This window comes from Sinohyriopsis cumingii, chromosome 12 (assembly GCF_028554795.1).
Source record: "Sinohyriopsis cumingii isolate HCF-2022 chromosome 12, ASM2855479v2, whole genome shotgun sequence".
Classification (NCBI taxonomy): domain Eukaryota; kingdom Metazoa; phylum Mollusca; class Bivalvia; order Unionida; family Unionidae; genus Sinohyriopsis; species Sinohyriopsis cumingii.
The window spans coordinates 8791007-8817260 of NC_142972.1; the positions used below are offsets into that span (position 1 = coordinate 8791007).

Here is a 26254-nt window from a genome sequence, read left to right on the forward strand (position 1 = left end):
TTTGGGATGGTCTGTCTGCCATCATCTGTCTGTACATTAGCTTTGGGATGGTCTGTCTGCCATCATCCGTCTGTACATTAGCTTTGGGATGGTCTGTCTGCCATCATCCGTCTGTACATTAGCTTTGGGATGGTCTGTCTGCCATCATCCGTCTGTACATTAGCTTTGGGATGGTCTGTCTGCCATCATCCGTCTGTACATTAGCTTTGGGATGGTCTGTCTGCCATCATCCGTCTGTACATTAGCTTTGGGATGGTCTGTCTGCCATCATCCGTCTGTACATTAGCTTTGGGATGGTCTGTCTGCCATCATCCGTCTGTACATTAGCTTTGGGATGGTCTGTCTGCCATCATCCGTCTGTACATTAGCTTTGGGATGGTCTGTATGCCATCATCCGTCTGTACATTAGCTTTGGGATGGTCTGTATGCCATCATCCGTCTGTACATTAGCTTTGGGATGGTCTGTCTGCCATCATCCGTCTGTACATTAGCTTTGGGATGGTCTGTCTGCCATCATCTGTCTGTACATTAGCTTTGGGATGGTCTGTCTGCCATCATCCGTCTGTACATTAGCTTTGGGATGGTCTGTCTGCCATCATCCGTCTGTACATTAGCTTTGGGATGGTCTGTATGCCATCATCCGTCTGTACATTAGCTTTGGGATGGTCTGTCTGCCATCATCCGTCTGTACATTAGCTTTGGGATGGTCTGTCTGCCATCATCTGTCTGTACATTAGCTTTGGGATGGTCTGTCTGCCATCATCCGTCTGTACATTAGCTTTGGGATGGTCTGTATGCCATCATCCGTCTGTACATTAGCTTTGGGATGGTCTGTCTGCCATCATCCGTCTGTACATTAGCATAAATTTGTTATTGCTACTGCTACTAAACTTCTTGGAGGATTGCAGTGAAACTTTGTACATATTCATCCTAAGGTCTAGTTCGATGTAAATGGTGCCACTCAGACATTCAGTATGTCAACCACAGCAGCCATCTTCAAAATCTTGTTAACATTACTCCTCCTGAATGGTCATATGAACATGAGGTTTTCACTGAAATACTTATGATGTCTGGTTGGTCCTGAATGTAAATGGTTCTTATCTGATGTCCAGTATGGCCGCCACAGCAGCCATATTGAAAATCTTGTTATTGCTGCTCCTGATTGGAAAGTCAGCCATCTTGAAAATATTGTTATCTCTATTCTGCTCCAAATGGATGGCCATATCAACTCTTGAGTTTTCAACAGTAGACTTCTTATGTTACCAAGTTGGTCCTAAATGAAAATGGTGTCTGTCATACACTTAATAAGGCTGCCACAATGACTGTCCTAGAAAGATTGTTGTCATTACCCCTCCCCAATGGATGATCATTGTGACATAGGGTCCTCACCAAAAGACTTTTAATAATGTCTACTTTGTTCTAAATGAAAATGGTTCCAACCTGACACCCAGTATGTGTACCAAAGCAGCTAATTTGAAAACCTTACGATCAGCGAAGAATATCATTTTGTTTCAACACTCCACAGTTAAAAGGAAGAAATTTTCTTATCTTGAATTCCTGGAAATTCTTTTTGCTATGTAGAGTGTCAGTCCATTGTATGGGCTCTTGCTACTGAGTGTGTACATTGATAACGAAATGCATGCTAACTGTGATACATAGTTCAAAAAACATATTTTATGGGGACTTGGCACGGATTCCTGGTTTCATCCTCATAAACCTTTACCTTATTTTTTGAGTTCAAACTTTTGAAATCTTCTTGTTTTCTCCCATAATAAGACCAGGGGGCCTGCTTAATAACTTTGTCCAATAATAAGACCAGGGGGCCAGCCTAATAAATGTGTCCATTAATAAGACCAGGGGGCCAGCCTAATAAATGTGTCCAATAAAAAGACCTGGGGGCCAGCCTCATAAACTTATCTCATAATAAGATCAGTGGCCTGCTTAATAACTTTGCTAACTTTGTCCATTAATAAGGCCAGGGGGTCTGCTTTATAAATTTTTCATATAATAAGACCAGGGGGCCAGCCTAATACATTTGTTCAGATATATGGAATAGTTTTTTTTATCAGGCAAAGATATTCTTTATAAATAGTTTAAAAAAAAATTAAAATTGGTAGCTGGGTTTATCACAAAGCACAGGTCTAGCATCAGGTAAATATGGTACTTGGAATGTACATTTGTAGCCTTTTGAATGGTCAGAATAGATTTAAGCTAGATCCAGAGTGGAGTTTGATATAATGACAAAGGGGCAGGAGTGGAATCAGGAATGGCAGAAAGTAATATAACATAGAGGCTGGAGTGGAGTCAGGATTGGAGTAAACTAATAAGGGACTTGGCCTATAAATGCGTTTTTAAGACAAGTAGAATAAAATTAATCGTCTCCAGTACATATGGGAAGGAAAATAGAAACAGCTTCCAATGTTGGTGTCAGCAGCCACAATTGTGAATGCTTATCTACTGATATGCACTTATGTGATGGTCTGTTGTCTGCTGTCTGTCTGTCTGTTAGTACATGTTTGTTATCTTTACTCTTTCTAAGCTACTTGGAAGATTGCTATAAAACTTTATGCACACATTCATTCCATGATTTACATGATTCTAAATAAAAATGGTACCACTCAGACATCCAAGATGGCCACCACAATGGCTGTCTTGAAAATCTTTTTATTGCTACACTAACTGCTCTTTAATAGATGGCCATATCAGTATGGGTTTTCACTAGATGGCCATATCAGTATGGGGTTTTCACTAGATGGCCATTTCGGTATGGGGTTTTCAATAGATGGCCATATCAGTGTGTGGTTTTCACTAGATGGCCATATCAGGATGTGGTTTTCACTAGATGGCCATATCAGTATGGGGTTTTCACTAGATGGCCATTTCAGTATGGTGTTTTCAATAGATGGCTGTAGTGTAAGCCTTAATCTAATTAGCTTTGAAACATCACTTGACAGTAAAAGTAATCAGACATTCCACACTGGACTAGAACTGATACACACCAACAGCTGGTTTATGTTATACATTCACTAGGGTTTAAGTTCCATGGGAAATAGACACTCAGGGCAGACTTTACTCCCCTTCCAAGCTGTATTGATGTCTTGTATATAATAAATACTATAGAACGCCTTCTGCAGTTATTCTTCAATAACAAATAACATTACATGGTGGCAGCGGTAAAAACACAGGATCGAAATTATCAGAGTTGAAAATGGCTTCATTTCAATTTACAAATCCGGACAAATTTGACTTTTCGAGACCTGAAACTTGGGAAAAGTGGTTTCAGCGCTTTGAACGCTTTCGGCAAGCGTCTGGACTTAGTGAAAAAGAGGAAGAAATTCAAGTGAATACCTTGATTTATTCCATGGGAAGTGAGGCTGATGACATTTTGTCTTCGTTCAACCTGACAGAGGAAAATCAAAAGAAGTGGAAGCCCGTGACAGATAGATTCATGCTATATTTCATTCCAAAGAGGAATGTAATTTTTGAAAGGGCAAAATTTAATCAAAGAAAACAGGAAGAGGGAGAAACAGTGGACAGTTTTGTTACAGCTATCTATGTGTTAGCAGATAATTGTAATTTCGGGCCACTACATGATGAAATGATCAGAGATCGACTTGTAGTTGGACTGCGAGATTCAAAGCTGTCAGAAAAATTGCAGTTAGATGCAAATCTAACTCTAGAGTCAGCCGTTAGTCAAGCTCGACAAAATGAAGCTGTGAAAAAGCAACAAACAACGATACGAGCAAGTGGAGAACGAATGTCTGAAATGGATGCAGTAAAATCGTCTTCACTGAAATATGGGAAACAGAAACATAAAACCCCAAATGTTCAGCAAAATAATGTCAACAGAAAAGGATGCATGAGATGTGGAAAGAAAATTAATCATTCTCGAGATCAATGTCCAGCAAAAGAAGCAGAATGCTACAAGTGTAAGAAAAGAGGACACTATGCAAAATGCTGTTTGTCAAAGTCAACAGTTCGCACAATAGAATCTAGAGAGGAATCTGGATTTCTAGGGACTGTTAGCACGAAGAAGGGTCAGCCGTGGATAACGCGTGTGAGATTAAACAACACTTCACTTGTATTCAAGATTGATACTGGAGCTGATGTGACTGTAATTCCTGAGAGAGATTTAAGAAAAATTGGAGACCAAAAACTATCAAAGTCTGATCGAAAACTGTATGGACCTGGAAACTTTGAACTTAAAGTGCTTGGAAAATTCACATGTGGACTTGAATCAAACGATGCATTCAGTGTACAAGACATATTTGTTGTAAAGGGACTGAATCAGGCACTCTTGGGCAGGCCCGCGATTCAGGCTCTCAAGATAATTGAACAGGTAAATATATCCTCAGTAAATGCCTCAGATAAAAACTCACAAAATGCAAGCAAAATTCACGATAAATCCATACATTTAGATAGGGATTATCGCGAGAAATTTCCAAATTTGTTTAAAGGTCTAGGGAAAACAAAATGGTTCTATAACATAACTCTGGACAAAAATGCCAAACCTTATGCCTTATCTACCCCAAGAAAGGTTCCTATCCCTTTATTGAATAAAGTTCAAGAGGAGTTGGATAGAATGGAAAAAATAGGTGTTATTTCAAAAGTAGATGAGCCCACTGAGTGGTGCGCGGCAATGGTTGTTGTTCCGAAACCAAACGGTACGGTACGAATTTGCGTGGATCTAACAAAACTGAATGAATCGGTTAAAAGAGAAAACCACCCACTACCATCAGTTGAAGAATCCCTTTCAAAACTAGCAGGTGCAAAGTTTTTCACCAAACTTGATGCAAACTCAGGCTTTTGGCAAATAAACCTGTCAGAAGATTCACGCCGCCTTACAACTTTCATTACTCCTTTTGGAAGGTTTTATTTTAATCGCCTTCCATTCGGAATCAGTTCTGCGCCTGAATTTTTTCAGAAAAGGATGTCAGAAACGCTGGAGCGACTTGACGGAACACTCTGTCACATGGACGATGTTCTTGTCTTTGGGGAAACGCAGAAACAGCATGACGAAAGACTAGAAATGGTAATGAAATCAATTCAAAAGGCCGGCGTCACTTTGAACGCTGAAAAGTGTGAATTTTCGAGACCATCAATAAGGTTTCTTGGGCATGTTGTTGACGAAAATGGTTGCCGACCTGATCCAGAAAAAGCCAAAGCTATAACGGAAATGGAAACACCGAAATGCGTAACAGATATACGACGATTTCTCGGTATGGCAAATCAGCTTGGCAAATTTAGTCCAAATTTGGCAGAAAAATCAAAACCATTACGTGAGCTTTTGAAAGGTAAAAACTCGTGGACTTGGGGTCCAGATCAAGAACAAGCTTTTAGAGATATCAAGCAAGAAATGATATCTTCACCAACTTTAGCACACTATGATCCAAATAGAGAAATAGTTGTATCTGCAGATGCATCTTCATTTGGACTAGGTGCTGTGCTACGGCAGAAGCACGGAAGCACTCTGAGACCGGTGGCGTTCGCATCACGAGGTATGTCAGAAACTGAGCAACGCTATGCTCAAATAGAAAAAGAGGCCCTTGCAATCACTTGGGCTTGTGAACGCTTCAGTAGCTATTTAATTGGGTCACAATTCAAACTTGAAACTGACCATAAGCCATTAGTACCACTAATGAGCACAAAAATCTTGGGAGATTTACCCCCTAGAATTCAACGCTTTAGAATGCGTTTGATGAGATTCAACTTTTGTATAGTTCATGTTGCTGGCAAAAATCTATTAACTGCTGATGCTCTATCCAGAGCACCTTTAAGTTATCACTCTGAGAGTGACAGAGAATTTCAGGCTGAAACTAACGCCTATGTTGATTTCGTAGTTAGCAATTTGCCTGCATCAAATACCCGACTTGAACAAATAAAGTCTGAATATCGAAATGATTCGATTTGCAAACAACTTGTACAATTCTGTGAAACGGGGTGGCCAGAGAAATCCGCTATTGACGGAAAACTTCAATCGTACTGGGCAGATAGAGGTGAATTTACAGTTCAAAATGGTCTTTTAATGAAAGGTACACGCCTTGTCGTACCAGAATCACTTCAAAGAGAAATCCTAGAGAGAATTCACGATGGTCACCAAGGCATAGTTAAATGCCGAGAACGCGCCAAAACGTCAGTTTGGTGGAAAGGACTAAGTACTCAGCTAGAGCACTTGGTAAAGTCTTGCCAAAATTGCATCGAAAACTCACGAGATCAAGCTGAACCAATGATACCAAATGAATTTCCAAGTCGACCTTGGCAAAGAGTCGCTTCAGACTTGTTTGAACTGAATGGTCAAACATATCTCTTGGTGATTGATTATTTCTCACGATACATCGAAATAGCAAAATTGCAAGGCACAGGTTCGAAAGCAATTGTCAATCATCTCAAATCAATCTTTGCGCGACACGGTATACCAGAAGTTTTAGTTTCAGATAATGGTCCGCAATACACATCCGCAATACTCAAAGATTTTGCGAAAAGTTATGGATTCAGGCATATTACAAGCAGTCCAAAATATCCACAGAGCAATGGTCTCGCCGAAAGGGCTGTTCAGACAATTAAAAGAATGCTTAAAAAAGCAAACGATCCTTACATAGCTCTTTTGACATATCGCGCAACACCATTACCAAATGGATACAGCCCTGCTGAATTACTAATGGGAAGAAAATTACAAACTACTTTGCCAGTGGCACCAAACAACTTAGAGCCGAAATGGCCAGATTTAATGAAACTGAAGAAATCGGAAAACTATCAAAAGCAAACTCAAAAGAGAAATTATGACCGTCGACATCGCGTCCGAAATATGAAAAAACTTCAGGTAGGGAATAAAGTATGGATTAAAGATCATTTTTCTTCAGGGATAATTAAATCTGAGGCATATACACCTCGTTCATACATGGTAGTAACTGACGAGGGAGAGATACGGCGTAATAGGAGAAATTTAGTTCCCATGCCTACCACATTATCGGAGCCTCTAAAAGTGACTGCTTCAGACCCTGATACTTTGACTGACTCAGATGAAAGCAAAGCAGTGCCAACCAGTCAAAACGGATATTTCACACGTTCGGGAAGATTGTCGAAACCACCTGAGAGACTGAACTTGTAAAATAAATTAAGCTGATGTAGCTTGTTTAGAAATGCGGTCATCAGATCACGTTTCGTTTTAATGTAAACTTCTCAGGAAGGGAGATGTAGTGTAAGCCTTAATCTAATTAGCTTTGAAACATCACTTGACAGTAAAAGTAATCAGACATTCCACACTGGACTAGAACTGATACACACCAACAGCTGGTTTATGTTATACATTCACTAGGGTTTAAGTTCCATGGGAAATAGACACTCAGGGCAGACTTTACTCCCCTTCCAAGCTGTATTGATGTCTTGTATATAATAAATACTATAGAACGCCTTCTGCAGTTATTCTTCAATAACAAATAACATTACAATGGCCATATCAGTATGTGGTTTTCACTAGATGGCCATATCAGTATGGGGTTTTCACTAGATGGCCATTTCGGTATGGGGTTTTCAAAGATGGCCATATCAGTATGTGGTTTTCACTAGATGGCCTTATCAGGATGTGGTTTTCACTAGATGGCCATATCAGTATGGGGTTTTCACTAGATGGCCATATCAGTAGGGGGTTTTCACTAGATGGCCATATCAGTATGGGGTTTTCATTAGATGGCCATATCAGGATGTGGTTTTCACTAGATGGCCATATCAGTATGGGGTTTTCACTAGATGGCCACATCAGTATGGGGTTTTCACTAGATGGCCATATCAGTATGGGGTTTTCACTAGATGGCCATATCAGTATGGGGTTTTCACTAGATGGCCATATCAGTATGGGGTTTTCACTAGATGGCCATATCAGTATGTGGTTTTCACTGAAAGACTTCTTGTAATGTCAAGTTTGAATCTGGTGTCCATATGGCTGCTACAGTGGCCATCTTAAACATATTGTTATACCTACTCCTTCTGAACAGAAAGTCATATTGACATTGGATATTCACCACAAGACTTCTTATGATGTCTACTTAGTCCTAAATGAAAATGATATGTATGTAATATCCAATATGGCAACCACAGTGGCCGTCATGAAAATATTTGTATCATTACTCCTGCTGAAATGGTGAAAATATCAACATGGCATGTTCACTAAAATACTTACATGGTCGTAAATTAAAATTTTTGATTTCCAATATGTCATCTTAAATTTTTTGTATCACTATGTCTACTGAATGGATGATCACATAAACATGGGGTTTCCACGAGAAAACTTATTATGATGTCATATTTGCAAATTGAGCAGTTCTTATGTCCAGTATGACTGCCATATTGGCCATCTTGGCAAACTTTTTATTAATTATCCTCCTGAATGAAAAATAAAATTGCCAGTGAGGTTTGAACCACAAAACTTTTTATGTAGTTGGTCCTTAATGAAAAGTAGTGTCAGTCTGATGTCCACTATGGTCACCACAGTAGTGTCAGTCTGATGTCCAGTACGGTCACCACAGTAGTGTCAGTCTGATGTCCAGTATGGTCACCACAGTAGTGTCAGTCTGATGTCCACTATGGTCACCACAGTAGTGTCAGTCTGATGTCCACTATGGTCACCACAGTAGTGTCAGTCTGATGTCCAGTATGGTCACCACAATAGTGTCAGTCTGATGTCCACTATGGTCACCACAATGGTATTTTTGAAAATATTTTTATCACTACTTCTTTTGAATGGATGGCCGTATGAAGATGGTGTTTTTAATACACAAGCTTGTGATGTCTGATTAGTCCTAATGGTAACATTTAGACATTCATTATGGCTGCCACATCTTCAAAAAATCTTATCACTATTTCTCCTGAGTGAATGGTCATATCGTCAAGGGTGTTTTCAGTGAAAGAAGTTTTCTGATTTCCAAAATGGCTGCCATGGTGACCATTTTTTTTACTCCTCCAAAATAGGTCATATCAACATGGGTTTCCACCAAAAGACTTCTTATGATGTTGTTGGTCTGAAATGAAAATGGTGCCAAGCTGACATCCACCTCAAGAGCTAATTTAAAAATCTTATCTATGAAGAATATCAAATATAGCTTAGCACTCAGCAATTAAAAGGAAGAAATAATGATATCTTTAATTCCTGGAAATTCTTTTCAGTCAGTAGAGCATCAGTCCCTTCGAGGGACTCTTTTTATGAAACATAATGCCTAGGGAGAGAATATAGAATCTTGGGAAATGTTGCCATTGAACCCTGCCCTCTCCTTTCCTGGGGACTGCATCCATTTTGTGAGACCTTTATTGTTGTCTAACCCTAACCCCTAATGAAATATTGATCTTCTACCCCAAGTTACAATGAATAGTCCATTTATATGGAATTCAAGTTGCAATGAATAGTCCATATTACCTTTTGAAAATGTGACCTTTTACCTATAAACACCTTCTTTCCCCCAAGGCTATGAAAAATTACTGTTTATTCTTGTGCACTATTATCCCATATATTATCACACTCCCTCAATCAGTGCAGATGGGTTTAAGGTTTCAAGATGAACTAGGTAACATACAGATGGTTACATGGATGGACTGAGGAACATGACCAATTACTTATCTGTAAAAGTCTGCATATAAAATGGATATGAAATAAAACTTTCTTCCTTCACACTCTATGCAAGATCCCAAGCAAGCAACTGTATTTGTCCTTCACATTCTCAAAATTCTTGGCAAAGAACACCAAACTGCATTTGTCCATCACATTCTATGCAAAATTCCTGAAAAAGAACATCAAACTGCATTTGTCCTTCACATTCTATACAAAAAATTCCTGGCAAAGAACACCAAACTGCATTTCTCCTTCACTTTCTATACAAAATTCTTGGCAAAGAACACCAAACTGCATTTGTCCATCACATTCTAAACAAAAGATTCCTGGCAAAGAACACCAAACTGCATTTCTCCTTCACTTTCTGTACAAAATTCTTGGCAAAGAACACCAAACTGCATTTGTCCTTCACTTTCTATACAAAATTCTTGGCAAAGAACACCAAATGGCATTTGAACTTCACATTCTATACAAAAAATTCCTGGCAAAGAACACCAAACTGCATTTCTCCTTCACTTTCTATGCAAAATTCTTGGCAAAGAACACCAAACAGCATTTGAACTTCACATTCTATACAAAAAATTCCTGGCAAAGAACACCAAACTGCATTTGTCCTTCACATTCTATACAAAATTCTTGACAAAGAACACTAAACTGCATTTGTCCTTCACATTCTATACAAGATCCTACATTTGTCCTTCACATTCTATGCAAGATTCTTGGCAAAGAACACCAAGTTGCATTTGTCCTTCACATTCTATACAAAATTCATGGCAAAAAAACACCAAACTGCAGTTGTCTTTCACATTTATGCAAGATTCTTGGTAAAGAACACCAAACTGCATTTGTCCTGGAAAATGTCTTTTACTGGATGTCAGTCAAGGGATCTTTTCAGCCTTTCTGCAATTAAGGAATCTTTTGGCGGGAAAGTTCAAGAAAATGCAATATCTATCCATATATCCATCTGGCATCCACCAAGTCTCGTTAAATAATCAATAGATATTTACTTTGTGCATGGTCAAGTGGCTAGAAGATTTGCACCTCTGTTAACATAGATTTCCCAGCCATCCCCAATCAAAAGATATCGGATCACGATCTCGCTGTTTCTTAGTTGTGGGAATAGGGAACATTTGTTGAGATGAAACTGTGGACTTTTGTTTTACAGCATATAAGGAGCAGGGATTGGCCTACACAGAGAGGCATGACATTGAGGGTTTATACAGAGAGGTTAGGAAAAGGCAATCAGGTCGTGCTGATGATGTCGCTGTTAATGTTCAGCATCCTGCTCTGCAACCAATCCTCCGGCCATACCAGTGTGAGGCCATCAAGTGGATGCTTCAGAAAGAGAAAACGGCAGACGATAAGCCAGAGAAAACGGCAGACGATAAGCCAGGTTGTACTTACAAATGGGTTATGTCTTTCTTGAAAACATGAAGATGCTTTAGTTCTGTTGACATCTCCAAACTCAGTGGTTGCTGATTCAATAATGATTTTCCTAGCTAAGAAAACCTATATGCCTTCATGATAATCTGATGGGTTATTTCCACTGCTAGTTGTGCAAAGTTTAGAAAAGTAATATGCCATGTAAAAATTGAAGTGGCTACCAGGAAAAACAATAGGCCATTTAAAATTTGAAGTGGCTACCAAAAAAAACAATAGGCCATATAAAAATTACAGTGACTATCAAGAAAAACAATATGCCATGTAAATATTGAAGTGGCAAAGTATATCTTAATGTTGCACTTGGAGCAAGACACATGTAATGTTTTAATTAGAAAAATGAATTCATTTGTATTAGTCATATAGGGGACCCATTCAGAAATAAATTCATGTAATTAGTCATAAGGGGACCCATTCAGAAATAAATTCATGTAATTAGTCATAAGGGGACCCATTCAGAAATAAATTCATGTACTTAGTCATAAGGGGACCCATTCAGAAATAAATTCATGTAATTAGTCATAAGAGGACCCATTCAGAAATAAATTCATGTAATTGGTCATAAGGGGACCCATTCAGAAATAAATTCATGTAATTAGTCATAAGGGGACCCATTCAGAAATAAATTCATGTACTTAGTCATAAGGGGACCCATTCAGAAATAAATTCATGTAATTAGTCGTAAGGGGACCCATTCAGAAATAAATTCATGTAATTGGTCATAAGGGGACCCATTCAGAAATAAATTCATGTAATTAGTCGTAAGGGGACCCATTCAGAAATAAATTCATGTAATTAGTCGTAAGGGGACCCATTCAGAAATAAATTCATGTACTTAGTCATAAGGGGACCCATTCAGAAATAAATTCATGTACTTAGTCATAAGGGGACCCATTCAGAAATAAATTCATGTAATTAGTCATAAGGGGACCCATTCAGAAATAAATTCATGTAATTAGTCATAAGGGGACCCATTCAGAAATAAATTCATGTACTTAGTCATAAGGGGACCCATTCAGAAATAAATTCATGTAATTAGTCATAAGGGGACCCATTCAGAAATAAATTCATGTAATTAGTCATAAGGGGACCCATTCAGAAATAAATTCATGTAATTGGTCATAAGGGGACCTATTCAGAAATAAATTCATGTAATTAGTCATAAGGGGACCCATTCAGAAATAAATTCATGTAATTAGTCATAAGGGGACCCATTCAGAAATAAATTCATGTAATTAGTCATAAGGGGACCCATTCAGAAATAAATTCATTTAATTAGTCATACAGGGGACCCATTCAAAATGAATTCATTTTAACTGTATATGTTTTATTTTTCTTACAAATCAGTGCTGTCTCATCTCAAAAATGTCTCTGATTCAGTAAATTCTTAGTATTCATTGGTAACATCCAACTCTGGGCATCAATAGGTTGGTTGTCAAAAGGCTAAAACAATATTATTTATTTTAACATTAAAAAGTCAAGAGCCTCACTTTTCTTTTGTCTCAGTAAAACTTGCCGTGTCACCTTGCAGTGTTTTTAACATTTGGAATTTTTCTTACTATTCACGAGTCAAAAGTGAGGAGTGACATTAAACTAACTAGAAGAATTAGTGTGGGACATCACTTCATGAATTGCAAGTAAGGAGTAACATTGAAGGACTGGAGGGAGTTAAAGTGTGGTAGAGTATTTCGTGAGTCACTGTTGAGGAGTATCTTTTGAAAAGACTGGAGGGAATTAGTGGTGTGGGAGAGTATTTCATGAGTCACTTTTGAGGAGTATCTTTTAAAGGGACTGGAGGGAATTAGTGGTGTGGGAGAGTATTTCATGAGTCACTCTTGAGGAGTATCATTTGAAGGGACTGGAGAGAATTAGTGGTGTGGGAGAGCACTTCTCAAATCACAGGTGAAGATCAAGATTCAAGGAACTGGAGGGAATTAGGGTTTGGGAGAACACTTCATGTGTCACAAGTTAACATCAGGATTTAAGGGACTGGAGGGAATTAGGGGTGTGGGAGAGCACTTCATGAGTCATAAGTGAAGATCTACTTTCAAAGGACTGGAAGGAATTAGGGAAATGGGAAAACATTTCATGCTACTGTACTTTCACGAGTATAAGTTTCCATGGGTTTATAATTTTTTTCTCAGTACCTTTAATCATGGATGTACCTTTGATATGGAAGAGATGTCTTAGACATGTTGATTTAACTATGGAAGACTGCTCTTAAGACGGGTTGATTTTGCTATGGAATAGAGGTCTTAGACATGCAGATTTTGCTATGGAATAGAGGTCTTAGACTTGTTGATTTTACTATGGAAGGGATGTCTTTGACATGCTAATTTTTCTGTGGAAGTGATGTCTTAGACTTGTTGATTTTCATGTGGAAGAGATGTTTTAGACATGTTGATTTTCATCAGGAAGAGATGTCTTAGACATGTTGATTTTGCTATGGAAGAGAGGTCTTAGATAGTTTGATTTTGCTATGGTAGAGGTCTTAAACATTGATTTTACAGTAGAAGAGATGTCTTAGACATTGATTTTACTATGGGAGTGAGGTCTTAGACATGTTGATTTTACTGTGGAAGGGAGGTCTTAGACATTGATTTTCCTATGGTAGAGAGGTCTTATACATGTTGATTTTATTGTGGAAGGGAGGTCTCAGACATGTTGATTTTACTGTGGAAGGGATGTCTTAGACATTGATTTTCCTATGGTAGAGGTCTTTGACATATTGATTTTGCTATGGCAGAGAGGTCTTAAGACTTGTTGATTTAACTATGGAAGAGAGGTCTTAGACTTGTTGATTTTACTATGGAAGAGAGGTCTTAGACTTGTTGATTTTACTTATAAATTGTTTATTGAGTCTTTAAATTCATGGTGTGCAGTAACCATGAAATCTGCAAAAGTTGGCATTCCACAAAATAATAGTGGATTGACAGCACATATATGTACTTTTGCACAATGTCCCTTTCTTCAAACCAAAATTTAAAAAAAAGTCCCCATTATACATGTAGTATAACTACCTCCATTAATAACTGTGTATCATATTTACCTAGTTTCTGTAGATTTTGGTACTGTTGTTAGCATGATATAATTTTCCTTCCTGTACCTCTATTCCTTGCCTGACTGGTAAAGGAAGTTTGTATTTCCTTCCTGTACCTCTGTACCTTGCCTGACTGGTAAAGGAAGGTTGTATTTCCTTCCTGTACCTCTATACCTTGCCTGACTGGTAAAGGAAGGTTGTATTTCCTTCCTGTACCTCTATTCCTTGCCTGACTGGTAAAGGAAGGTTGTATTCCCTTCCTGTACCTCTATACCTTGCCTGACTGGTAAAGGAAGGTTGTATTCCCTTCCTGTACCTCTATACCTTGCCTGACTGGTAAAGGAAGGTTGTATTTCCTTCCTGTACCTCTATTCCTTGCCTGACTGGTAAAGGAAGGTTGTATTTCCTTCCTGTACCTCTATTCCTTGCCTGACTGGTAAAGGAAGGTTGTATTTCCTTCCTGTACCTCTATTCCTTGCCTGACTGGTAAAGGAAGGTTGTATTTCCTTCCTGTACCTCTATTCCTTGCCTGACTGGTAAAGGAAGGTTGTATTCCCTTCCTGTACCTCTATACCTTGCCTGACTGGTAAAGGAAGGTTGTATTTCTTTCATGTGCCTCTATTCCTTGCCTGACTGGTAAAGGAAGGTTGTATTTCCTTCCTGTACCTCTATTCCTTGCCTGACTGGTAAAGGAAGGTTGTATTTCCTTCCTGTACCTCTATTCCTTGCCTGACTGGTAAAGGAAGGTTGTATTCCCTTCCTGTACCTCTATTCCTTGCCTGACTGGTAAAGGAAGGTTGTATTTCCTTCCTGTACCTCTATTCCTTGCCTGACTGGTAAAGGAAGGTTGTATTTCCTTCCTGTACCTCTATTCCTTGCCTGACTGGTAAAGGAAGGTTGTATTCCCTTCCTGTACCTCTATACCTTGCCTGACTGGTAAAGGAAGGTTGTATTTCTTTCATGTGCCTCTATTCCTTGCCTGACTGGTAAAGGAAGGTTGTATTTCCTTCCTGTACCTCTATTCCTTGCCTGACTGGTAAAGGAAGGTTGTATTTCCTTCCTGTACCTCTATTCCTTGCCTGACTGGTAAAGGAAGGTTGTATTCCCTTCCTGTACCTCTATTCCTTGCCTGACTGGTAAAGGAAGGTTGTATTTCTTTCCTGTACCTCTGTACCTTGCCTGACTAGTAAAGGAAGGTTGTATTTCCTTCCTTTACCTCTATACCTTGCCTGACTGGTAAAGGAAGGTTGTATTTCCTTCCTGTACCTCTATTCCTTGCCTGACTGGTAAAGGAAGGTTGTATTTTATATTGAAATAAATCTTATTTAAAACATTGATGAAGTAATGAATCTTATCAGACTTATTCCACCACAAGAAAACTAATGAATTACAAGACTTAATTCACCATTAGAAAATTAACCAGATTTATTCCACAACAAAGAAGGTAATGAATTACAGTGAGACTTATGCCACCAAAAGAAAGATAATGAATTACCAGACTTATTTCATCATAACAAAATTAACCAGACTTATTGCAGAACAAGGTAATGCAATACCAGACTTATAACGCCACAAGAAAAAGATAATAGACTGTATAAAGTTATATTTTTAAAATTATTTTTAGATAATCCAGTCACTTTCAAGCACATGATAAAGTATTTTAAAAAAATAGAATGATCATTTTATGTGTTAATTTTTTAAAATATTTTTACATAAGCTTAGTATACCAACAAAACTTGTACTGTGTTATTACCATGGTACACTAACATGAATCTTACAGTGATATAACCATGGTACACTTAACATTAATCTTGCAGTGTTATAACCATAGTACACTTACATTAATCTTAGTGTTATAACCATAGTACACTTACATGAATCTTACAGTATTACAACCATAGTACACTTACATTAATCTTAGTGTTATAACCATAGTACACTTACATTAATCTTAGTGTTATAACCATAGTACACTTACATGAATCTTACAGTATTACAACCATAGTAGACTTAATGAATCTTAGTGTTATAACCATAGTACACTTACATTAATCTTACAGTGTTACAACCATAGTACACTTAATGAATCTTACAGTATTACAACCATAGTACACTTACATTAATCTTAGTGTTATAACCATAGTACATTAATCTTACAGTATTATAACCATAGTACACTTAATGAATCTTAGTGTTATAACCATAGTACACTTACATTAATCTTACAGTGTTACAACCATAGTACACTTACATGAATCTTACAACCATAGTACACTTACATTAATCTTAGTGTTACACCCATAGTACACTTACATGAATCTTACAGTATTACAACCATAGTACACTTACATGAATCTTACAGTGTTACAACCATAGTACACTTACATGAATCTTACAGTATTACAACCATAGTACACTTACATGAATCTTACAGTATTACAACCATAGTACACTTACATGAATCTTACAGTGTTACAACCATAGTACACTTACATTGATCTTAGTGTTACAACCATAGTACACTTACATGAATCTTACAGTATTACAACCATAGTACACTTACATGAATCTTACAGTGTTACAACCATAGTACACTTACATGAATCTTACAGTGTTACAACCATAGTACAGTTACATGAATCTGACAGTATTACAACCATAGTACACTTACATTAATCTTAGTGTTACAATCATAGTACACTTACATGAATCTTACAGTGTTGCAACCATAGTACACTAACATGAATCTTACAGTATTACAACCATAGTACACTAACATGAATCTTACAGTATTACAACCATAGTACACTTACATTAATCTTACAGTGTTGCAACCATAGTACACTTACATGAATCTTACAGTGTTACAACCATAGTACACTAACATAAATCTTACAGTATTACAACCATAGTACACTTACATGAATCTTACAGTATTACAACCATAGTACACTTACATGAATCTTACAGTATTACAACCATAGTACACTTACATTAATCTTACAGTGTTGCAACCATAGTACACTTACATGAATCGTACAGTATTACAACCATAGTACACTTAACATTAATCTTACAGTATTACAACCATAGTACACTTAGATGAATCTTACAGTATTACAACCATAGTACACTTACATTAATCTTACAGTGTTGCAACCATAGTACACTTACATGAATCGTACAGTATTACAACCATAGTACACTTACATGAATCTTACAGTGTTACAACCATAGTACACTTACATGAATCTTACAGTATTACAACCATAGTACACTTACATTAATCTTAGTGTTACAACCATAGTACACTTACATGAATCTTACAGTGTTACAACTATAGTACACTTACATGAATCTTACAGTATTACAACCATAGTACACTTACATGAATCTTACAGTATTACAACCATAGTACACTTACATGAATCTTACAGTATTACAACCATAGTACACTTACATTGATCTTAGTGTTACAACCATAGTACACTTACATGAATCTTACAGTATTACAACCATAGTACACTTACATGAATCTTACAGTGTTACAACCATAGTACACTTACATGAATCTTACAGTATTACAACCATAGTACACTTACATGAATCTTACAGTGTTACAACCATAGTACACTTACATGAATCTTACAGTGTTACAACCAAAGTACACTTAAATGAATCTTACAGTATTACAAGCATAGTACACTTACATGAATCTTACAGTGTTACAACCATAGTACACTTATATGAATCTTACAGTATTACAACCATAGTACATGAATCTTACAGTGTTACAACCATAGTACACTTACATGAATCTTACAGTGTTACAACCATAGTACACTTACATGAATCTTACAGTATTACAACCATAGTACACTTACATGAATCTTACAGTATTACAACCATAGTACAGTTACATGAATCTTACAGTTTTACAACCATAGTACACTTACATGAATCTTACAGTGTTACAACCATAGTACACTTAAATGAATCTTACAGTATTACAACCATAGTACACTTACATGAATCTTACAGTGTTACAACCATAGTACACTTACATGAATCTTACAGTATTACAGCCATAGTACACTTACATGAATCTTACAGTATTACAACCATAGTACACTTACATGAATCTTAAAGTATTACAAGCATAGTACACTTACATGAATCTTACAGTGTTACAAGCATAGTACACTTACATGAATCTTACAGTGTTACAAGCATAGTACACTTACATGAATCTTACAGTGTTACAAGCATAGTACACTTACATGAATCTTACAGTATTACAGCCATAGTACACTTACATGAATCTTACAGTATTACAACCATAGTACACTTACATGAATCTTAAAGTATTACAACCATAGTACACTTACATGAATCTTACAGTATTACAACCATAGTACACTTACATGAATCGTACAGTATTACAACCATAGTACACTTACATGAATCTTACCGTATTACAACCATAGTACACTTACATGAATCTTACAGTATTACAACCATAGTACACTTACATGAATCTTACCGTATTACAACCATAGTACACTTACATGAATCTTACCGTATTACAACCATAGTACACTTACATGAATCTTACAGTGTTACAACCATAGTACACTAACATTAATCTTACAGTTTTACAACCATAGTACACTTACATGAATCTTACAGTGTTACAACCATAGTACACTTACATGAATCTTACAGTATTACAACCATAGTACACTTACATGAATCTTAAAGTATTACAACCATAGTACACTTACATGAATCTTACAGTATTACAACCATAGTACACTTACATGAATCTTACAGTATTACAACCATAGTACACTTACATGAATCTTAAAGTATTACAACCATAGTACACTTACATGAATCTTACAGTATTACAACCATAGTACACTTACATGAATCGTACAGTATTACAACCATAGTACACTTACATCAATCTTACCGTATTACAACCATAGTACACTTACATGAATCTTACAGTATTACAACCATAGTACACTTACATGAATCTTACAGTATTACAACCATAGTACACTTACATGAATCTTACCGTATTACAACCATAGTACACTTACATGAATCGTACAGTATTACAACCATAGTACACTTACATGAATCTTACCGTATTACAACCATAGTACACTTACATGAATCTTACAGTGTTACAACCATAGTACACTTACATGAATCTTACAGTATTACAACCATAGTACACTTACATGAATCTTACAGTATTACAACCATAGTACACTTACATGAATCGTACAGTATTACAACCATAGTACACTTACATGAATCATACAGTATTACAACCATAGTACACTAACATTAATCTTACAGTATTACAACCATAGTACACTTACATGAATCGTACAGTATTACAACCATAGTACACTTACATTAATCTTACAGTGTTACAACCATAGTACACTTACATGAATCTTACAGTATTACAACCATAGTACACTAACATTAATCTTACAGTTTTACAACCATAGTACACTTAAATGAATCTTACAGTATTACAACCATAGTACACTTACATGAATCTTACAGTGTTACAACCATAGTACACTTACATTAATCTTACAGTTTTACAACCATAGTACACTTACATGAATCTTACAGTTTTACAACCATAGTACACTTACATGAATCTTACAGTATTACAACCATAGTACACTTACATGAATCGTACAGTATTACAACCATAGTACACTTACATGAATCGTACAGTATTACAACCATAGTACACTAACATTAATCTTACAGTTTTACAACCATAGTATACTTACATGAATCTTACAGTGTTACAACCATAGTACACTTACATTAATCTTACAGTTTTACAACCATAGTACACTTACATGAATCTTACAGTATTACAACCATAGTACACTTACATGAATCTTACAGTGTTGCAACCATAGTACACTTACATGAATCTTACAGTGTTACAACCATAGTACACTTACATGAATCTTACAGTATTACAACCATAGTACACTTACATGAATCTTACAGTATTACAACCATAGTACACTTACATGAATCTTACAGTGTTACAACCATAGTACACTTACATGAATCTTACAGTGTTACAACCATAGTACACTTACATGAATCTTACAGTGTTACAACCATAGTACACTTACATGAATCTTACAGTATTACAACCATAGTACACTTACATGAATCTTACAGTATTACAACCATAGTACACTTACATTAATCTTACAGTGTTACAACCATAGTACACTTACATGAATCTTACAGTGTTACAACCATGGTACACTTACATGAATCTTACAGTGTTACAACCATAGTACACTTACATGAATCTTACAGTGTTACAACCAAAGTACACTTAAATGAATCTTACAGTATTACAAGCATAGTACACTTACATGAATCTTACAGTGTTACAACCATAGTACACTTATATGAATCTTACAGTATTACAACCATAGTACATGAATCTTACAGTGTTACAACCATAGTACACTTACATGAATCTTACAGTGTTACAACCATAGTACACTTACATGAATCTTACAGTATTACAACCATAGTACACTTACATGAATCTTACAGTATTACAACCATAGTACACTTACATGAATCTTACAGTGTTACAACCATAGTACACTTACATGAATCTTACAGTGTTACAACCATAGTACACTTACATGAATCTTAAAGTATTACAACCATAGTACACTTACATGAATCTTACAGTGTTACAACCATAGTACACTTACATGAATCTTACAGTATTACAACCATAGTACACTTACATGAATCTTACAGTATTACAACCATAGTACACTTACATGAATCTTACAGTATTACAACCATAGTACACTTACATTAATCTTACAGTGTTACAACCATAGTACACTTACATGAATCTTACAGTATTACAACCATAGTACACTTACATGAATCTTACAGTATTACAACCATAGTACACTTACATGAATCTTACAGTATTACAACCATAGTACAGTTACATGAATCTTACAGTGTTACAACCATAGTACACTTACATGAATCTTACAGTGTTACAACCATAGTACACTTACATGAATCTTACAGTATTACAACCATAGTACACTTACATGAATCTTACAGTATTACAACCATAGTACACTTACATGAATCTTACAGTATTACAACCATAGTACACTTACATTAATCTTACAGTGTTACAACCATAGTACACTTACATGAATCTTACAGTGTTACAACCATAGTACACTTACATGAATCTTACAGTATTACAACCATAGTACACTTACATGAATCTTACAGTATTACAACCATAGTACACTTACATGAATCTTACAGTGTTACAACCATAGTACACTTACATGAATCTTACAGTGTTACAACCATTGTACACTTACATGAATCTTACAGTATTACAACCATAGTACACTTACATGAATCTTACCGTATTACAACCATAGTACACTTACATTAATCTTACAGTTACAACCATAGTACACTTACATGAATCTTACAGTGTTACAACCATAGTACACTTACATGAATCTTACAGTGTTACAACCATAGTACACTTACATGAATCTTACAGTGTTACAACCATAGTACACTTACATGAATCTTACAGTGTTACAACCATAGTACACTTACATGAATCTTACAGTATTACAACCATAGTACACTTACATGTATCTTACAGTGTTATAGGCCTAGTACACTTGCATGAATCTTACAGTGTTATAGGCCTAGTACACTTGCATGAATCTTACAGTGTTATAGGCCTAGTACACTTACATGAATCTTACAGTATTACAACCATAGTACACTTGCATGAATCTTACAGTGTTATAGGCCTAGTACACTTCCATGAATCTGACAGTGTTTATTTTTACATAAGCTTAGTTCACCTATTTGAATTCTACAGTGTTTATTTTCTTTGGTTTCAGATAATTCCCTTCATTCACTTTACCAGGAGGTTTTAATGCCAGATGGAAAAAGCCTCTTCTACAACAAACATGCTGGAGTGTTAGTATTATGCTGCTTTGTCTGTCCATCTGTGTGTCTGTATATCCCTAACAGCCTAACTACTAAACACCAACCTAACTACTTACCTATCTAAATATCTGTTTCCCTCCCAGTATGTACTTTTCATAGATTGTTAATACCTTTGCTTCCTTTCTACTGTGCTTGGTTATTTAAAGACTCCAAGATACATGATTTTATGACAGTAACATTTGAAGGCTCCAAGATATATGGTTTTAAGCATTGAAGGCTCCAAGATACATGCTTTTATGACAGTAACATTTAAAGACTCTAAGAGACATGCTTTTATGATAGTAACATTTAAAGACTCCAAGAGACATGCTTTTATGACAGTAAGATTTAAAGACTCCAAGAGACATGCTTTTATGACAGTAACATTTAAAGACTCCAAGAGACATGCTTTTATGACAGCAACATTTAAAGACTCCAAGAGACATGCTTTTATGACAGTAACATTTAAAGACTCCAAGAGACATGCTTTTATGACAGTAACATTTAAAGACTCCAAGGGACATGCTTTTATGACAGTAACGTTTAAAGACTCCAAGAGACATGCTTTTATGACAGTAACATTTAAAGACTCCAAGAGACATGCTTTTATGACAGTAAGATTTGAAGACTCCAAGAGACATGCTTTTATGACAGCAACATTTAAAGACTCCAAGTGACATGCTTTTATGACAGTAACATTGAAAGACTCCAAGAGACATGCTTTTATGACAGTAACATTTAAAGACTCCAAGTGACATGCTTTTATGACAGTAACATTTGAAGACTCCAAGAGACATTTTATGACAGTAACATTTAAAGACTCCAAGAGACATGCTTTTATGACAGTAACATTTGAAGACTCCAAGATATATGGTTTTAAGCATTGAAGGCTGCAAGATAATTGCTTTTACAACAGTAACAAAGTCTCCAAGATACATGGTTTTATGACAGCAACATTTAAAGACTCCAAGAGACATGGTTTTATAACAGTAACAATTTGAAGGCTCCATGATACATGCTTTTACGACAGTAACATTTGATGGCTCCGTGATACATTCTTTTATGACAGCAACATTTGAAGGCTCCAAGATACATGCTTTTATGACAGTAACATTTGAAGGCTCCAAGATACATGGTTTTATGAAAGTAACATTTGAAGGCTCCAAGGTACATGCTTTTATGACAGTAACAAAGGCTCCAAGATACATGGTTTTATGATAGTAACAATTTGAAGGCTCCAAGATACATGCTTCAAGATCCATTTCTTTCATGATGTGTACAAAATACAAAATGTCAAAGTTTCTATGTTTCTAATACCATGTAGTGACCCATGCACATCCTAGGAATAAGAATAGTAATACCTTAATGCAGACAGAACATTGAAAAGAGTGTAGGCTATAATCTCCAAGCCCCAGGAAATCAAACATTTTCTACAATATTAAATAGAAATAAGTAAAGGAAATACCTATTTATGTTAATCTTGATTAAGTGGTTGAACATTGAGTACAAAAGTTATTGTTATGAGTTGTTTGTGTAAGAAAGAGCAGTTATAATCAAAAAAATTAGATTTGGTGGCATAGATTTCCCTAGTATGATACAATGCTGTAAACATTGTGAAATGTATAAATAAAAGCAAAAACTTTAAAATTATGATAGTGCTTGACAGTAGAAATTCAAAACAGCTGCCAGATATCAGCTGTTTTCTTTTTAATATGCAGATGAAGCTTCCAGTGGTTGTATGTTATATATGTAGTAGAAACGTTTCATTTTGAGCACAGTAAGATTGTCAGCTTGCTATAATTCATGTGGTAGTTGGTTTTAGTCAGCAAATCCAGTATGTAGTATACAGTATGTAGTATACAGTGTGTAGTATGCAGTATCTAGTGTACAGTATGTAGTATACAGTATGTAGTATGTAGTATACAGTATGCAGTATGTAGTATACAGTATGTAGTATGAAGTCTCATGTTATGGCAACTCAGCACAGTAGTGGCTACATGGTGCCAAAGTAAATCCTTATACATGTAGATTACTTTTTTGATGCATTGGTTTTGGTTGAATGGGGATCATAAGGAGTACGTGGAAATAGTATTGATTGTTTGCTAAGCATATCACTCAGGATGAAAAGTATTCAATTTTATATAAGGGCTTTGTGATTTAACTTCACATATCATATATTAGAAATGGTTGAAGCGAGCTGCAGCAGCATTTTTTTGAAGCAGCTTTTTGTTTTTACCTTTCCTTCTTAAAATTATGATTTAATATTTTGCGAATATCAGTAACAAAGGACATCAACTTTTCCCCTTCCATTCTGATATATTTCTTTTGTATTTTTATGATAGTGATGAAGATCATGTTAGTGAAAAGATCTCCTTTTGATTATCAGTAGAGCATCAGTCCCTTCTAGGTACTCTTGTTTGTGATTTTATGATAGACTGTGTCAAACATAATGTTAGTGAAAATTTTATTTTCAACTTCTTTTTCCCAATTGCAAAGTATAAAAATGGATAAATGAAATAAATTATTGAGTTCACATTATTTGTAATTCTTTTACCTGTTAAATTATTGAGTTCAAATTAGCTGCAATATATTTGCCTGTGTACAAAGAGTATAAAAATGTATTTTTTTAATGTAATTTTAGAGTCAAGTGTAAAGTGGTTTACAAAAAGCCATAGTTTATAAATTTATGCCAATTGAGAATTCATCTTTTGCCTTTCTACTTAATAATTAAATTATAGGAGCAGCCTGGTTTACTAATATCAAAGAGAATATATGACCCCATCTACAAATCTACCATGTGATCTTATAGTGTACTGTAACCTCATTTGTATAGCCATAGGGAATGATTGATATATGGGGGACGTTTAGAGAGTTTTGAGTCCCTTTGTATGTTATTCTCATTGCAAATAAATGGTTTGATTTCGAGGGGTTATCAGTTTGCAGAGGTTGTCGAACTATGCGAAAAATTAGATGCAGTCATACAAGTCCCCTAAATTATAATGTGTATATTGATTAATACCAGCTTGATTTATTTTATTAATACTGTTTGTTACTTGTTTAGGCTCTTTCAAACAGTAACAAGAAAGAGTGAAGACAACAAGCTTTGTAAAATTTAACAAATAATTTATTTCCCTAGAAAAACAAGGTAAAACTAAGAAAAGAACTTTATGAATGGGATTAAAAAATAATCCAAGAATTAAAAAATAGAAGTCATAGTAATAAAAAATCCTAATAAAGCTGAGTTTTGAATCCCGATGAAATCCAAAATGGAAGGCGATGGTGTATGCTGTGGTCAGCATTGTACTGATGTGTCAACAGTTCTTTGTTGAATCACAGAAAATAATATTCCATTGTTTGAATTCTGTGTAAATTTTGATAACTGTCCTTGTCCAAGAATTAATTTAGAGCACAAGTATTTTCAGGGAAAAATAATTTCTTGGAATCCAAATAATTTGAAGAAAAATAAAATAATTAGCCTAAAAAAACGGGTCACACCATAAAACACTTTAACTTCTCAAGTGTTAAGGCAAGTAATGACTATTCTTTCTCAAAACATCAATAATAAATCTAGCTATGACACAAAACAGATGCTTGGATGTGGGTCAATCCTCTGGAAAAACCTAATTGATACATGTTATTTGTCACATACTCCAAGTATGGCCTCGATTGCACTTTATGAGTCTTGCTCTGAGAAAGAATTTTTTTTTTTAAAGTTGTTTACTTCAACTCTTACTGGCTCTGAACCAGGAACTAGGTCATCATTAGATACAAAGTTTCTGTTATTATTAGTTGTTTGCAAAAAACAGTCAGGCCAAACAGAACTGAACTGAATTTCTGGACAATGTCAAATCCAGTAAATAAAGTTCCATTACAATAGCATGAAATGAAATAATACTTTTTTAAAAAAAACTTACAAAGAAACAATTAAATTAAATCAAATATAAATTAAATCAAATATATATGTTACAACCCTCAAACCAAAATCCCTCGGGACCAAATATCGTTTTTGGTTTTTAGTGGTTTACTGTTTACTGTGGTACCACAGACATGAAAACATTGTATATAAGTGCAAATGCATCATTGATACCAGCCATAATTTT

General features: G+C 35.7%; 1 protein-coding gene across 1 annotated transcript in view; it reads left to right on the plus strand.

Moving 5' to 3' along the window:
• Nucleotides 1-26254, plus strand: part of LOC149785982 (E3 ubiquitin-protein ligase SHPRH-like) — a 166862-nt gene that overhangs the window by 16470 nt on the left and 124138 nt on the right. Inside the window, exons 3-4 of the mRNA XM_089976242.1 lie at nt 10764-10991; nt 22067-22145. Of these exons, the coding sequence (XP_089832368.1) occupies nt 10764-10991; nt 22067-22145 (307 nt within the window). The remainder of the gene's footprint in view (nt 1-10763; nt 10992-22066; nt 22146-26254) is intronic.